Below are 16,388 nucleotides of genomic sequence, written 5' to 3'. Positions count from 1 at the left end.
AAAAAGATTTGCCGCGCTGAGCGTGGTGACATTTTAGACCACGCCCATTTTGTGGCCACACCTCCTAGGAAGTGCAGATATTTCACTTGAACTGGTCCCCTTTATCACCCAAATGAACTGGCCTTGCATCTAGTCATCTAGCGCCACCATGTGACTGAATGAAGAAATTGAATTTTATTCCTCACCTTATAGGGCAGTTAATCTTGTTCTTACTAATCTGAAGGGGAATCCAAACAGGAAAGATTTAAAGAGCAAACAGTTTACGCTGAGTAGAGAGAATGGTGCCAGGAGCTAAACCCACGGCTGCTCACGGTGCTGGGAGGGGGGGGCGACAACAAAGCCAATACTGTACACAGATTAGGGGATCACAGGACCTGGGAAACGGGTTGAACAATTCAACAGCAGATCTCAGGGGGGGAAAGAGAACGACCAGTGGGACACAAGAGCCGTGTGCAACTGTCTGTGAGTAACTTTTCAACCTTCACTTCATTTATAGCAAAGATACATACACAGACACCAGGAGCACATCTCTCACCTCTCCCTAATTCACAAAGCTCAGAGGTACAGCTCTCATCCTCCCTATTACAGAGCCATTAGGGATTCCTCTCTTACCTATCCCTAATACTCAGGCACCAGGGGTTCACCCCTTCCAACTCTCTAACACATAAACTCTCTAACACACAAATACTACTGACCACAGCTCTCACCTCTCTGTTACACACAGACCCAAGGTGGCACACTCTTATGCCCCCTTAATCACAGACCCCAGAGTCCCAGCTCATCATTACTAGCACTATGCCAGCCACCTCTTTAATTTCTAACATAGGGCCAGATTCAATTCTAATGCAAATGCAACTCCAGATTTTCCAATAGACTTAAGTGGAGTTTTCATGTGATAAACCATGAGATAAGTTTATGCCATTGATCTGAATTTCATCTGTAATAAGATTACTGGTTCCCATCAATTGCAATCCAACATTGTTTTGGCAGATCAACGCTTAAGAATGCATACTAGATATCTCCTAACATGCTTTTATATACTGTAGCTGCAGAAATGCTTTATTGAGCAGTGTTGTTCTTAGGATCTAGCCCTGATATGCTGAACTAGAGAGCTCAGCACCGCTGTAACCCTTGAAAATATGTTGGACTAAGCTGGTACTTAAACAATCAAGAAAAATGTAGATGGAGCAATAATGATATGGAAGCTTCAGGTCCTTATAAATAACAAAAAAAGAGATTTTTCCAATTTTAATGTAATATATGAGTGCTGTGCTGTTATACCCTGCCATTAGGCAAGACAAGGACCAGCCATTTGGGCCTCAAAACAATCCTGATTATACCCTCATCTGTATTTCTATGACTTATTTTTCCGTATGAAACGCAACAGTGCCTTCTGCATCATTACCTAATGATTCCAGCCATTTAGTGGCCAGCAGAGCCTACGCTCAATTTAGTTACAAAAACACAGCTGTTATTCCTGCCAAGCTTTGCCAAAGTCACTTTGCTTACAGCATTTAAGAGATTGCGTGTGCCCAAATCAAACCATGGTTGGAGGAAAAGAGCAGGAACACTGCTTAAATAGACCACTTAGTCAAAGGATAAAGGGAGAGGATGCTTCATTGTGAGTGCTGCCTGGCCAGAACTACATCAGTCAACTCTCTGATGGAGATATTAGATCAATGCAGGGTTTCCGGTATTACACGCACATCAGGTGGGTGGTATTACAGGCAGACACTGCAACTGTGGTGCCCCAGTAAAAAAGCAGATTTATTAAATTGTTTGTCCCACCTGTCTGTGCTGGGGCCTCATTTTGACCTCTAACAAAATATGTATGCCTGTTTTTTTGCATTTGGTACCTTGTACCTAAGTTCAAATTTGCACCGAGGCTCAGCTTTTTAGATACTGAAAATGGGCATCTGTATCAGATGCAGCACTCCTGTTTTTTGGCAGGAAGGGTTTGTGTGTTATTTAAAATGTACTTTAGAAAGTTGTGAAAATGCAAGGTACTATGAAGCCATGTAGCAGGTGTTAGAGATCTGCCGTTACCCATGGAATACCTGTAAAGCAGTCGGATTTCCCTGACCCCCTAACAGTGCTGGTGGCCCATGGGCACCCTGATTCAGTACCCAGGTAAAGTGCAGGTGCGAACACCCCCACTTCCTAAAGAAAAAAAAATAATTGTTGATCTGCATCCAAAGTAAATTCAAGTCTGGTTGAGGATAATGCCACTTCCAGTTACAAGATTCCTGGGTCGGGAAGTAGGTTAACCCATTATGGATCGGGTGGGCTAGTGGGTCTGGGGAGAGGGTATAAAGGCTGAGCAGATGCAGGTAAGCTGTGCTCTGCATATTGTACTAAAGTCCAGTGCTGGTGCAATTTTTGAAACTCTGACCCAATGCAGACTTGGGACCCAGACCCACATTTTTACTACTTGGATCCATTACCCAATCCTGCAACCAGACCCACTAACCACTATTTAACCGGAAGAGCTGCTGCTGCTGCTGCTGCAAACAGAAGCGGCATTATCCAAAATGGATTTAGGTAAAAAAATATATATATTTCAAGGGGTAAAACGTGCTCATATTGAGACCTAGGACCTGACTAGCAGACCCTCTGACTCGCACCCATACCTGCATCCGAAAGTCCTAGTTGCAACCTGCAGGTTACTTGTACTGGATTTTCAATCTTATGCTTGCAACGCATTGAGCAAAAATGCTTAAATTCTCCTATAACACAGTGATAAATTGGGGGAAATAAAGTAACAAGTGCTAGATTTACCCTGGATACATAAACTAATAGAAACTCAGTAAGCACAGGTTAGTAGACTTAAAGCGTAGTTCTCTACACTATTTAAACAAAACACACAATGAAAATATTGTGCACCTGCCCTGTTACCTTCTTTTAATAACAAACACCAGGAAACCAAGTAATAATATTGTGCTTTATATACCTGTCATGTTCTCTCCATCAAAAGCTCCAGCAGTGCCCATCTACTCGTCCCTATGACTGTGACTTACAGCAATTGTGTGGCAGATGCCCGGCTTGGCACCTTCTCTCGCTTGCTCCTTCGATGGCGTGGCAGCATCTACAAGCTGTTGTACAGGGAGTTCCTCATCTTCATCAGCTGCTACTTCATCATCAGCGTCACTTACAGGTACCTGGCATTAGAGTGCAGCAACAACGACATAGGCTGGGCAGTGATACTTTAAGTAAATATTTGCATTTATAACAACTTTTTCAAAGAAAGTAAAAATTAAGACAATTTAGACCAAACGCTGATCCACTTCTGACCCTATTACACCCACTCTATGGAAAGCCCCATGCCTTTTGGGTGCAATGATTAAAAAACAAATAGGGTGGGGTATGTAATTGGGCCTGTTCCGACTACAGCAGCCCTGATTCAAGTGACATTATCTGTTTCAGGTTCCTACTCAATGAGCAGCAGCGGATTTATTTTGAGAAGCTGGCATTGTACTGTAATAACTATGCAGAGCTGATCCCTGTGTCATTTGTATTAGGTAAGTGGTATATAGGGCACTATTTATGTGTAGGGTTGCCATCTGGCAGGTATTTTACCGAATGATGGCTGATCCCAATGTTATTCATAGGGAAAAAAGATTAATGTATAGGAAGGCTGGTATTTGTTTCTAGAAAAGGTGGCAACCCTACTTATGTGTGAATTGCAGATAACACTGTGATATCACTCCCTATATAGTATACATCCCTTCTCCCTATATAGTATACATCCCTTCTCCCTATATAGTATACATCCCCACTCCCTATATAGTATACATCCCCACTCCCTATATAATATACATCCCCACTCCCTATATAGTATACATCAAAGCCAAATGGGGTGAGAAGCCTTGGGATCACTGATGTTATAGTCTGTTGGCGCTTATATATAGTGAATAAAGTACCCCCTATTGTAAAATATAAGGATATTATAAGTTACCGAGGAGTTTCATGACCATATAAAAACACGAGGCCGAAGATTGAGAGAAAGTCGACAGACCGTGGGAGAGAGTTCCAGAGGAGGGGTGCAGCCCTTGCAAAGTCTTGAATGTGAGCATGTGAGGAGGTAATGAGAGAGGAGTTGAGTAGCAGGTCAGTAGAGGAGTGTAGTAAGCAGTTGGGTGAGTATATAGAGATGAGTTCAGAGATGTAGGGTGGGTCAGAGTTATGAAGTGCTTTGAATGTCAGGGTCATTAATTTGAATTTGATTCTGAAAGGTAACGGAAGCCAGTGCAGGGATTGACAGAATGGCGAGGCAGAGGAGGAGCGGTTGCTGAGGTGTATGAGCCTCGAGCAGTGTTCATTATGGACCGGAGAGGTGACAGTCTCTGGAGGGGAAGGCCAATTAAAAGAGAGTTACAGTAGTCTAGACGTGATATGACGAGAGAGTGAAAAACATCTTAATGCAGAATAAAATCAATGACACAATTTTTCAACTTTATACAAGTTTATACAAAACCCAGCCAGTAAACAACACCCAGTCTTAGCACCTAGTCCTGCGCATAGTGGTGAAACAAGAGACTGTATCATCATCATTTGTTTACCAAGAGGCCAGTTATCCAGTGCTTTACAAAAATATCATAATATAGCGATTCCCTTGAATTTCTTTATCTATGGGCAGGTTTCTATGTAACTCTGGTGGTCTCCCGCTGGTGGGGACAGTATGAGAGTGTCCCATGGCCAGACCGCTTGATGTGCCTGGTGTCCAGTAATGTGCATGGGACAGACGAGAGAGGAAGGATGTTCCGTCGGACACTCATGAGATATGCCAACCTGACAGGCCTGCTCATCCTACGCTCAGTTAGCACTGCAGTCTACATGAGGTTCCCCACCTTGCAGCATGTTGTCAATGCAGGTCAGTGGGTAACAAGGGAAAGAAATTAAAGGGCATGTAAAGGCAAAAAAATAAAATCCCATTTTTACTTTCTGTAATGAAAAAGAAACCTATCTCCAATATACTTTAATTAAAAAATGTGCACCGTTTTTATAAGAAACCTGACTATATGCAGTTAAATTCTTCCTTCATTTACTGTTGTGGATAAGAATTTTCAGATGGTCCCTAACTGCTCTGCAGGGAAACAGTCATACTTATGAACAGCAGGGGGGGCCCCCACCTTACTTCCCAGCCATGCAGAACTCAAGCAGCTTTGTTTGTTTTCCTGTATTGATCATTTATGACGATCCCTAAGCAGCCCAGACCACACTGAGCATGTGCACAGTCTTGGTCTTGCAAAGATGTTTAACAAAGTTACAAGATGGTGACCCCCTGTGGCCAACTTTGAAAGCATAAATCATTTGTTTGATTAGGCTTGTGGTGCAGTAACTTCATGTTTATGTTTAGTATACAAAATACAATATTTCTAGCCTTATTCTTTTTTAGACTTTACTTTCCGTTTAATGAAAAAGAAACCTATCCCAATATACTTTAATTAAAAAATGTGCACCGTTTTTATGAAAAACCTGACTGTATGCAGTGAAATTCTTCCTTCATTTACTGCTGTGGATAAGAATTGTCAGATGGTCCCTAACTGCTCTGCAGGGAAACAATCATATGAACAGCAGGGGGAGCCCCCACCTTACTTCCCAGCCATGCAGAACTCAAGAAGCTTTGTTTGTTTCCCTATTTTGATAATTTATGACGATCCCTAAGCAGCCCAGACCACACTGAGCATGCGCACAGTCTTGATCTTGCAAAGATGTTTAACAAAGTTACAAGATGGTGACCCCCTGTGGCCAACTTTGAAAGCATAAATCATTTGTTTGATTAGGCTTGTGGTGCAGTAACTTCATGTTTATGTTTAGTATACAAAATACAATATTTCTAGCCTTATTTTCTTTTTTAGACTTTACTTTCCCTTTAAATGTACAAATGAACAGTTTATTATCTAGAGTCGTTGATTTACCCACCTCCTGCAGGTTTCATGACCCCCACGGAACACTTGAAGTTTGACAGCCTGGTCTCCTCGCACAACAAGTTCTGGGTGCCGTGCGTATGGTTTGCCAATCTGGCGGTGACAGCACGGAGCGAGGGGAGAATCCCTGACAATGTTGTTCTCCAGCTTATCCTCAAAGTAAGGAGCCTCCTGAGAGAAGCCATGCAAAGGGGGGTGTCGGGGATCAAGGAGATATAAATTATTTGTGCAATGGAGATTACTTGCAGCTTCCAAATTCCACATCTGTCTTTTTACGGTAGCGTGCGGAGCTGCTGGTGGCTTTGAGTGTATAAATATATTCTGCTTTTAAAGGGGTTATACGACTCTCGTCCCAAATGTAGCTGGACTACAACTTCCAAATGTTGGTGTAACTATAATTTAAGAATGAAATATCTTTCTTGAGAAATCAGTGAAAGCCCCTAACCTACCAGACTCCCAGTCTGCTATGTCTGTGGTTACACATCTGCTTCCAACATGTCCTCACATATTATCAAGGGTTAAAGCACGGTAGTCCAACAACAATTTAGACTCTCTGGTTGCAATTTTTTGCAAAAGCTGCTGTGTAGCAATGGCGGAAATTGAAAAAAGTCTATATGGCACAGGATGAGTAGTGGATAACAGATAACACCATTGTGTTCTACAGAGCTTATCTGCTGTGTAACCTGAGCCTTTTCTCCTTTGAATGGCTGCCCCCATTGCTACACAGCAGCTTATTTATATAAACAATAGTAGAGTTTCTGAAGCAAACACACCAGTTTTATCAGTGCAGGACAACACTGCATTATATTTTTATTACTTTAAAACAATTTCATTGTTTGATGTTACTGTTCCTTTAATGACTGGGCAGCATTGAGGAGACAGAATAGATGTGAAGGAGAGAACCTAAAAAGAAAGATAAACAAAAAAAATTATTAATGCTTACATTAAGGGGCACATTTACTAAGCTCGAGGGAAGGATTCGAATATGAAAAACTTCGAAAGTCGAAGTATTTTTTTGGGTACTTCGACCATCGAATAGGCTACTATGACCTTTGACTTGGACTTCGATTCGAACGATTCGAATAAAAAAACGACCTTTCCATAGTTGAAGTACTGTCTCTTTAAAAAAAACTTTGACTACCTACTTCGGTAGTTTAAACCTACCGAGGTACAATGTTAGCCAATGGGGACCTTCCCCAGCACTTTCCTAAGCTTTTTTTGATCAAAGAAAAATCCTTCGATCGATTAAAATCTTTCGAATAGTTTGTTCGGTCGAACGATTTTTACTTCGAAGTATTTGCACTAAATCCTTCGATTTTGATATTCGATATTCGAAGGATTTAACTTTGAGGGTCGAATTTGAGGGTTAATTAACCCTCGATATTCGACCCTTGATAAATGTGCCCCTAAATGTGTATTCTGATTGCTAGAGTCCGTAGCCTCGCGACCCATACAACATTTTCAGTTGCAGACTGGAAATAGGCAGAATAGCATATCTAATAACGATATTATACATATAAATTAAAGGAGTAGTTCACCTTTGTGTTAACTTTATGTTAATAGCTAATTCTATGCAACATTTCAACTGGTCTTCATTATTTATTATTATAGTTTTTAAAGTATTACCCTCTCCTTCTGGCTCCAGCTTTCAAATGGGGATCACAGACCCCATTTAAACAAATGCTCTGTAAGGCTACAAATGTATTCAGGCCACCCCCTATTCACACCCCAGTCTGACATTCGAATCAGTGCATGGTTGCTAGGGTAATTTGGACACTAGCAACTAGATTGCTGAAATTGCAAACTGGAAAAAATAACTCAAAAACCACAAATAATAAAAAATGAAGACCAATTGCAAATTGTCTCAGAATATCACTCGCTACATCACACTATAAGTTAATGCAAAGGTGAACAACCCGTTTAATAATGGAAACCAAAGTGAGAATTTGCTTAGAATAGGTCTGACTATACCAAATGTTAATTTATGGGCAAACGTTCCCTTTAATTGCTTTATATTATTTTTTTTATGTCAGGAGCTGAATTCTCTGAGGACACAATGTGGAAGACTGTATGGCTATGACTGGATTAGTGTCCCATTGGTTTATACCCAGGTAAGGTTCCAATTCAAATAACTCTGGTAGTGGTACCCCTATGTGTATCCTTGCCCTTGTTCATCAGAGAACCCTATTTCTTTTGTTAGCTCTGTCTCACTTAAAGGGGTCGTTCACCTTTAAATTAACTTTTAGTATGATGTAGAGAGTGATATTCGGAGACAGTTTGCAATTGGTTTTCTTTTTTTATTGTTTTTGAGTTATTTAGCTTCGTATTCAGCAGCTTTCCGGTTTGCAATTTCAGCAATCTGGTTGCTAGGGTTCAAATTACCCTAGACACCATGCACTGATTTGAATAAGAGCCCAGAATACAAATAGGAGAGGCCTGAATAGAAAATGAGTAACAAAAAGTAGCAATAACAATACATGTGTAGCCTTACAGAGCATTTGTTTATATACAGGGTCAGTGACCCCCATTTGAAATCTGGAAAGATTTAGAAGAAGGCAAATAAATCAAAAAATATATAAAAAAAAAGAAAATATTAAGCCGAATTAAAAGATGAACTACCCCTTTAATTCTGCCTTTCTATGTAATTCTTCTTCGCCTTTAAGGTGGTCACGGTGGCCGTGTACAGCTTTTTTCTGGCTTGCCTGATTGGCCGACAGTTTCTAGATCCTCAGAAAGGTTATCCTGGGCATGATATGGACCTGTATGTTCCAGTCTTCACCCTGCTGCAGTTTTTCTTCTATGCTGGTTGGTTAAAGGTAAGACCCATAGATTGTGTCGTTTAATCATCATCTCATTTACAAACACAGATCTTATTTATTAGTAAGGGAGGTAACATTTGTTTCCCAGCATGAGACATTCTACAGACTTCAATAAAACAACGTGATCATGTAATGGTCAAAACAGATGGCGCCTACCCTTTATAGTGAATGCCTTATTTGTGTGCACTATCATATGTAAGGGAAAATTAATAGTGCATGAATCCTACATTTAAAGGAGAAGGAAAGGCTAAAATTAAGGAAGCTTTATCAGAAAAGTCTATTATAGCGAATTTTCCAGTGAAATTCGCGAAACGGCAAAAAATTTGTGAAAATGCGCCGGCGTCCAAAGAAACCAGACGCTGTTGTCCATATTTTTTAGGGATGCACCGAATCCACTAATTTGGATTCAGCCGAACGCCGGAATCCTTTGTGAAAGATTCGGTCGAATACCGAACTGAATCCGAACCCTAATTTGCATATGCAAATTAGGAGTGGGAAGGGGAAAACATTTTTACTTCCTTGTTTTGTGACGAAAAGTCACGCAATTTCCCTCCCCACCCCTAATTTGCATATATTAGGGCTTGGATTCGGTTCCGCCGGGCACAAGGATTCACCCGAATCTGAATCCTGCAGAAAAAGGCCGAATCCTGAACCATGGTTATTTGCCGCAAATTTGCGCCTGGCAAATAAATTCACCCACCACTATCTATATAAATATACCAGCAAATCCTCAAAGTAATGCTGCTCTGAGTCCTCTGTCAAAAGAAACACTGCATTTCTTTCCTTCTATTGTGTACACATGGGCTTCTGTATCAGACTTCCTGTTTTCTGCTTAAACCTCCAGGGCTAGGGCTTGAGCATGCTCAGTTTGCTCCTCTCTCCCCCTCCCTCCTCCTCTCCCTACTGTAATCTGAGCCCAGAACTATGAGTGAACAGGGAGAGACTCAGGCAGGAAGTTATGGCACACCAAGATAATATGGCAGCTGCTATCCTAAACAAACAGACAGCGAGTTTCTAGAGCTGTTACTCAGGTATGGTAAAGCATTTGTAGAATAAATATAGTCTTATAGCTTGCAGTATTGTGGATAATCTATTGCCAATGAACTGCTTCGGTAGCTTTCCTTCCAGTGCAGTCATACAGTGTGTGTGCCCACGCAGGTAGCGGAACAGCTGATCAATCCCTTTGGACAAGATGATGACGACTTTGAGACCAACTGGCTAATTGATAGGAACCTGCAGGTGGGTGTTTCTTGAGATATTGTATCAAATACATACACTCAACAGTTGATAAAAGGAAAATAAAGTCTAAAATAGAATCAGGCTAGAAATGCTGTATTTTGTATACTAAACATAAACATGAAGTTACTGCACCACAAGCCTAATCAAACAAATGATTTATGCTTTCAAAGTTGGCCACAGGGGGTCACCATCTTGTAACTTTGTTAAACATCTTTGCAAGACCAAGACTGTGCACATGCTCAGTGTGGTCTGGGATGCTTAGGGATCGTCATAAATTATCATAACAAACAAAGCTGCTCGAGTTCTGCATGGCTGGGAAGTAAGGTGGGGGCTCCCCCTGCTGTTCATAAGTATGATTGTTTCCCTGCAGAGCAGTTAGGGACCGTCTGACAATTCCTATCCACAGCAGTAAATGAAGGAAGAATTTCACTACATACAGTCAGTTTTCTTATAAAAACGGTGCACATTTTTAAATTAAAGTATATTGGAGATAGGTTTCTTTTTCATTAAAGAAAGTAAAATAAGATTTTTTTTTTTTTTTTGCCTTTACGTGCCCTTTAAAGAACAATCTCTTGCTTTGGACACACAAAGAGCAACTGTATGAGGGTTCCTGAATCCAGCACCATAGTCATAGGGAATGCAGCTTGCTGTGCTGTCACAAGGGGGCGCAAGTGCTGTGTATTGGACAGTGAGGTGGTTCAGACACCTGTGGAGTACGTGATCTAACACTATAAGTAAAGAACGTGTAAAAGGGAAGAAATTAATGTATTCTAATTTAAATGTGGAAGTGTTTCTGCTATTCTCTTGTCTACACACTTGAAGCCCTAGCATTCCCTGACGAATGAGGTTGTGTGGGTCTCAGAGGATGCTGGGAGGTTACAGAATTAGCATCCTGGGAATGCTAAAGCCAGATTAATCATCCCAGAAAGGCTGTGACACCATTGTGTTTCTTTTCTGCAGAGAAATTTAACTAGTTGTCCCTTAGATTGTCCCCTATAATCCACTACTCTTTAAAGGGGTGGGTCACCTTTTAAAGAACGGGAACACCAAAAAAAATGAAAGTGTTTCAAATGAATGAAAATATCATGTAACGTTGCCCTGCACTGGTAACACTGATGTGTTTGCTTCAGAAACACTACTATAGTTCATAGAAAGAAGCTGCTGTGTAGCAATGGCGGAAATTGAAAAAAGTCTATATGGCACAGGTTAAATAGTGGATAACAGATAACACCATTATGTTCTACAGAGATTATCGGTTATCTGCTGTGTAACCTGAGCCAGTGTCACACCGTGGGCCCACCAAAAAACCCTAAAACCATGGGCCCACTCTCCACTATTATTCCTCCTCTCCTTACTCAACCTTTTTTATTCTCCAAGTCTTTTATATCGACTTACTATATTCTTCCGTTATTAAGCATTTTTTTCCAATGACCATAAAATATGCTAAACGGTTAGAAGCAAGAGAGCCCACTGACACCTGGGCCCAGTAGCGATCCTAGAGGGGGGCGGGCCCTCGTGCATGACGCGCAGCCGGGCCCCACCCCCTCCGTACGGCCGCATTTGTATGTGGTGCACAGACTGCCGGGGGGCCCTGAGGGGGTGCGGGCCCTGGCCCACTTGCACCCCCTGCTCCCCCGGTAGTTCCGCCACTGCCTAGGCCCACCGGGAGTTTTCCTGGTATCCCGGTGGGCCAGTCCGACACTAACCTGAGCCTTTTCTCCTTTGAATGGCTGCCCCCATTACTACACAGCAGCTTATTTATATAAACAATATGTTTCTGAAGCAAACAAACCAGTTTTACCAGTGCAGGGCAACACTGCATCATATTTTAATTACTTTCAAAACACTTTAATTTAATTTTTCTGATGGTTACTGTTCCTTTAATTTAACCGTGAGTATAGTATAGAAATGCAAATTCTAAGTAACTTTTCAATTGGTCTTCATTTTTTCTTTTTAATAGTTTTTGAATTGCTTTCTTCTGATTGCCTCTAGCTGACCCCCATCTAAAATAAAATTCTCTGTAAGGCTATAAATGAAGAGTTGTTACAACTTTTTATTACCCATCTGTCTATCCATGCTCTCTCCTAGTCATATTTCAGTCTCTTCTTCACATCACTACATGAATATCGCTCTCTACATCATACTAATAGTTAATTTAAAGGTGAACAACCCCTTTAACCTCAACAACCCTCAGGAATGCTGACACTTGAATTTTTATAAATGACAAGGCAATAGGATAAAACGTAGAGATTTATTGAGCTTCCGGATGCAGGTTGGATGCATTGTTATAGCTATGGCAGTTCCCCATTATATAGTGAATAAAGTACCCCCTCTTGTAAAATATAAGGATATTATAAGTTACCGAGGAGTTTCATGACCCTATAAAAACACGAGGCCGAAGGCCGAGTGTTTTTATACAGGTCATGGAACTCCGAGGTAACTTATAATATCCTCATATTTTACAACTGGGGGTACTTTATTTATTATAATACACAAATTTTAGTGAGTCATGTGACAGAAATGACATCACTACTCACCGTTTATAACTGATGACATCACTACTCACCGTTTATAAGGATATAATTTACAAGATATTCATGGCTTTTGTGTATTATAGACTTATATTACCAGTAGGCATATACACACGATAGGTCCAGAGAAGCTGCCAGATTCTTGATTATACTCTGTGTCAGTGGCATTTGTGCTCCTCCAGGTCTCTCTGTTAGCAGTGGATGAGATGCACCAACATGTCCCTCCTCTGGAAAAGGATATCTACTGGAATGATTCCGACCCCCAGCCACCGTACACGGCATCCACGGTGGAAACTCGCCGGCCATCTTACCAGGGATCTGCGTTTGATATTAGGTGACAGTTTCAGTCTATATGTAAACGAAAGGTTCATATCCCTCGGGTGCAGGACAGTAATCTCCGCTTGCAGATAACATAAAACTCCCACACTCATCATAAAAATTTATTTTAACAAAATTTCTTAATGGATTTCCAACACCACTGCAATAAAAAAATAAATAAAAAAACACCACCAATTTCAAACAACGCACAGCCAGTCATTATTGTATAAATCTTTCCAAGGATAATATGCTCTCCAGGGTCAGTGAACTGGAATGGACAAGGAGACTAAAGTCCTGACGTTTAACAATTACAGCAGCTTTTATCAATACCATGCTTATATTATTACAATGCTTTCCTTTATCAAACAATGGAGTGATTATGAAGCATGTACCTCTTTTCCATAGCCTTCATACAGTATCCTCTCCTTAACTCAAATTCCCACCTCAGCACCCATAATAAGGTGTCACTTATTCTTATCAGGTGATCAATTATTAAAGGGGAACTCCACACAAACATAACTTGAGCCTTTTGAAAAGTAAACATAATTTCAAGCAACTTTGCAATATACATCAATTAAAAAATATGCAGAGTTTTCATGATTTGATTAATGGTTTGGAACAGTTCCCTAAGCCTAGCCCCCTGCTCTCCTGCTAATCTGACTACTTTGCTGAGCTGTCTGACTACTGTTACTTCGCATCAGCATCCATCTGCCCTTAGCCTGCATCCTCCAAACTCCACAATTACCTGCACACGCGATTTCTACGGAATGGATCATCACAGTGCAATGCAATATAGAGCCAGGGCCTCCATTACAATTGTCCTAGAGAGAAATAACTGCTAAAAAAAAAATCAACTCGCCGTGAAGTCAACTCGTGTTGTTTTATCCTGCAAACATGGTTCTCACTTTTTGGAAGTCACCCTTAGTAAATGGCTCATCACTCACTGATAGTAATTTGCACTTGAATCATAACTTATCCGTGCCATTGAAAAGCATAGAATAATCTCTCAAAGTCTAGAGAAGCTGAGGAGCAGGGAGAACAATGCAGAGGCAGGGCTTAGAGAGGAACAGGGCAGGGCAGGTGGAGTCAAATACACCTGGAAGTCCCTAGAGATAGTGCTGCACTGACCCTCCTAAGGCTTATAACCGTAGTATTTGACAATGTTACATTTTGCAGGCATATCAGCCTATGATGGAAACTGGATGGGAACTGTCCTACACTGGTGCTCACTAGAACCTGCCCCCCCAGGAGATCCTGTGGTACTCCAGCAGATCTCACATGGGACATGGGTCAAAGTTCACAACATCCCAATTATTTATAGTCATTACCATAAGTATGTGTCATAGCATAAGATATCCTTGAATCCTCGCTGGGTTTCCTACAAAAATAATTAATTTCCTTCTGAGAAAATGAATGACCTCTAGACAAGCTGTCATTCACCAAATGTCTATAATTTAGATATTAACCAATGCAGTTTCTGAGATGCTGCCACCCTTTTCAATGATCACTACTTTTTAGAAACGCTCAAATTGTCTCCCAGTCACTTCTTTCTATGCAATATTATCTAAATGTACCAATCAGACAGCAGTGTTACAGCTCTCTATTCTTTACCCCCGCAGTTTGCAGAAAGAGGATCTGGAGTTCCAGCCTCTTGAGCAGATCAATGAAAATGAGGAGGCCAATCACTCTACCCCGCTTCTGGGTCCACTTGGACGACTTCTGGGTGTCAACTCCCCAGGCCCCCAACGTTCAACCTCCCGCTTGAGCCTCCTAATGAGAAGAAGAAATAGGGCCCCAGTTGGTCTTCCTCAATGTAATCACCGTGACCCAGGCAACACAAAGTGTGGTGAAGCCCTACGGGATCTCAATGTGTTTATGACAACTCCTTATTATGAGAGGCCAGGGTTTTATAGTGCTCCCCAGACTCCACTTAATGGGGGCCCTACAGTTTGTCCACCTCGTTTTTCTACCCATGGAAACACAACAGTGTTTACTACACACTGGGCTAGAAAAAAAACACCTATGGGTGAAGCTGCAGTGGAATCCTCTAGTCTATCTCCTGGATCTAAGACCTGCTTTGTGTGGCCACCTGGAAGCATGGAAGAAGATGAGGAAGGAATCATAAGTAATGGCGAAAGTGTTACCACCTTGCAATCAGAACATGCAGGGAATGTACAAGTCCCCAGTAAGTTACCCAGGGCCCTGCGCCTGTCTTCATTGATTCAGGGAAATTCTGCCCGGGCTTCACCTGATGCCTTACAAACACCAGGACATCGAGCACCTCACTCCATCTTCTCCTTTTCTCCTGTTACCTCCCCAGTTCTCCAGCGGGCATCTATTGCTAGACCGGGACAGTCAGATGGAGAAAGTGAAGTGAGCAACAAAGAGCAGCACATGTCCCAGTGTCCCTCCTCCATGGACTCTGGGATTAGTTTGGCAGAAGGTGACTTTACTGAGCTTATGGAAGTCATAATGGAAGATGGGGAGATTTCAGAGCAAGCTGAAGAAAAGAGTGGTTGAAAAACAATGCTAGTCTGTTTGACAAAATGAATAAAGAGATCCAATACTTTCACTTGAATTTAATATAAAGTTGTATAATCAGTCAAATATGAAGACATAGAATATAATGAGCACACACCAATGGTTTTATGCAGGCTCCATCTGAATTCAACAGCACAGAAGTTTGTACGGTGTCCCAGCAAGAAACACCGTTTGAGGAATTCCCTCAGTGAATTCTAATATCCTTATCATTTATAGTAGGGGGGTACATTACCCCTTATAATACATGAGTGATACTCAAGAGTTCCCTGTATAACTCAGCCTGCAGCCTTGTGTATTTATATGGTGACAGAACTCCTCAATGACTTCTAATATCCTTATCATTTACAGTAGGGGGTACATTGTCCTTTCTAACACATGAGTGATACTCAGAGTTCCCTGTATAACTCAGCCTGCAGCCTTGTGCCTTTATATGGTCACAGAACCCCTCAGTGACTTCTAATATCCTTATAATTTACAGTAGGGGGTACATTATCCCTTATAATATAATACATGAGTGATACTCAGAGTTCCCTGTATAACTCAGCCTGCAGCCTTTATATGGTCACAGAACCCCTCAGTGACTTCTAATATCCTTATCATTTACAGTAGGGGGTACATTATCCCTTATGATACACAAGTGATACTCAGAGTTCCCTGTATAACTCAGCCTGCAGCCTTGTGCCTTTATATGGTCACAGGATCCCTCAGTGACTTCTAATATCCTTATCATTTACAGTAGGAGGTACATTATCCCTTATGATACACAAGTGATACTCAGAGTTCCCTGTATAACTCAGCCTGCAGCCTTGTGCCTTTATATGAACACAGGACCCCTCAGTGACTTCTAATATCCTTATCATGTACAGTAGGGGGCAGTTTATCCATTATAATACATGAGTGATACTCAGAGTTCCCTGTATAACTCAGCCTGCAGCCTTGTGCCTTTATATGGTCACAGGACCCATCAGTGACTTCTAATATCCTTATCATTTACAGTAGGGGGTACATTATCC

The 16,388-nt window shown here is 41.4% G+C and overlaps 1 protein-coding gene across 1 annotated transcript; it reads left to right on the top strand.

Annotated features, from left to right (window-relative positions):
• Positions 1 to 36: 36 nt before the first annotated feature.
• On the top strand, positions 37 to 15,632 carry best1.L (bestrophin 1 L homeolog). Its single transcript, XM_018257485.2, has 10 exons — positions 37 to 462; positions 2,975 to 3,154; positions 3,424 to 3,518; positions 4,637 to 4,870; positions 5,932 to 6,086; positions 7,961 to 8,038; positions 8,591 to 8,743; positions 9,905 to 9,985; positions 12,699 to 12,850; positions 14,454 to 15,632. The coding sequence occupies exons 2-10, from the start codon at positions 3,003 to 3,005 to the stop codon at positions 15,352 to 15,354; spliced, it is 2,001 nt and encodes a 666-aa protein (XP_018112974.1). The 5' UTR covers positions 37 to 462; positions 2,975 to 3,002; the 3' UTR covers positions 15,355 to 15,632.
• Positions 15,633 to 16,388: the final 756 nt, after the last annotated feature.

This window comes from Xenopus laevis, chromosome 4L (assembly GCF_017654675.1).
Source record: "Xenopus laevis strain J_2021 chromosome 4L, Xenopus_laevis_v10.1, whole genome shotgun sequence".
Taxonomy (NCBI): domain Eukaryota; kingdom Metazoa; phylum Chordata; class Amphibia; order Anura; family Pipidae; genus Xenopus; species Xenopus laevis.
The sequence above is the reverse complement of the archived record's forward strand: the minus strand, read 5'-3'. Positions and strand labels throughout refer to the sequence as shown.

Excerpts from the sequence above, each read along its gene's own strand:
- best1.L (XM_018257485.2), top strand. The coding sequence starts at position 3,003 with ATGACTGTGACTTACAGCAATTGTGTGGCAGATGCCCGGCTTGGCACC. Across the intron at positions 8,744-9,904 it reads TCTATGCTGGTTGGTTAAAG|GTAGCGGAACAGCTGATCAA; the intron begins GTAAGACCCATA and ends GTGCCCACGCAG. Across the intron at positions 9,986-12,698 it reads TAATTGATAGGAACCTGCAG|GTCTCTCTGTTAGCAGTGGA; the intron begins GTGGGTGTTTCT and ends GTGCTCCTCCAG.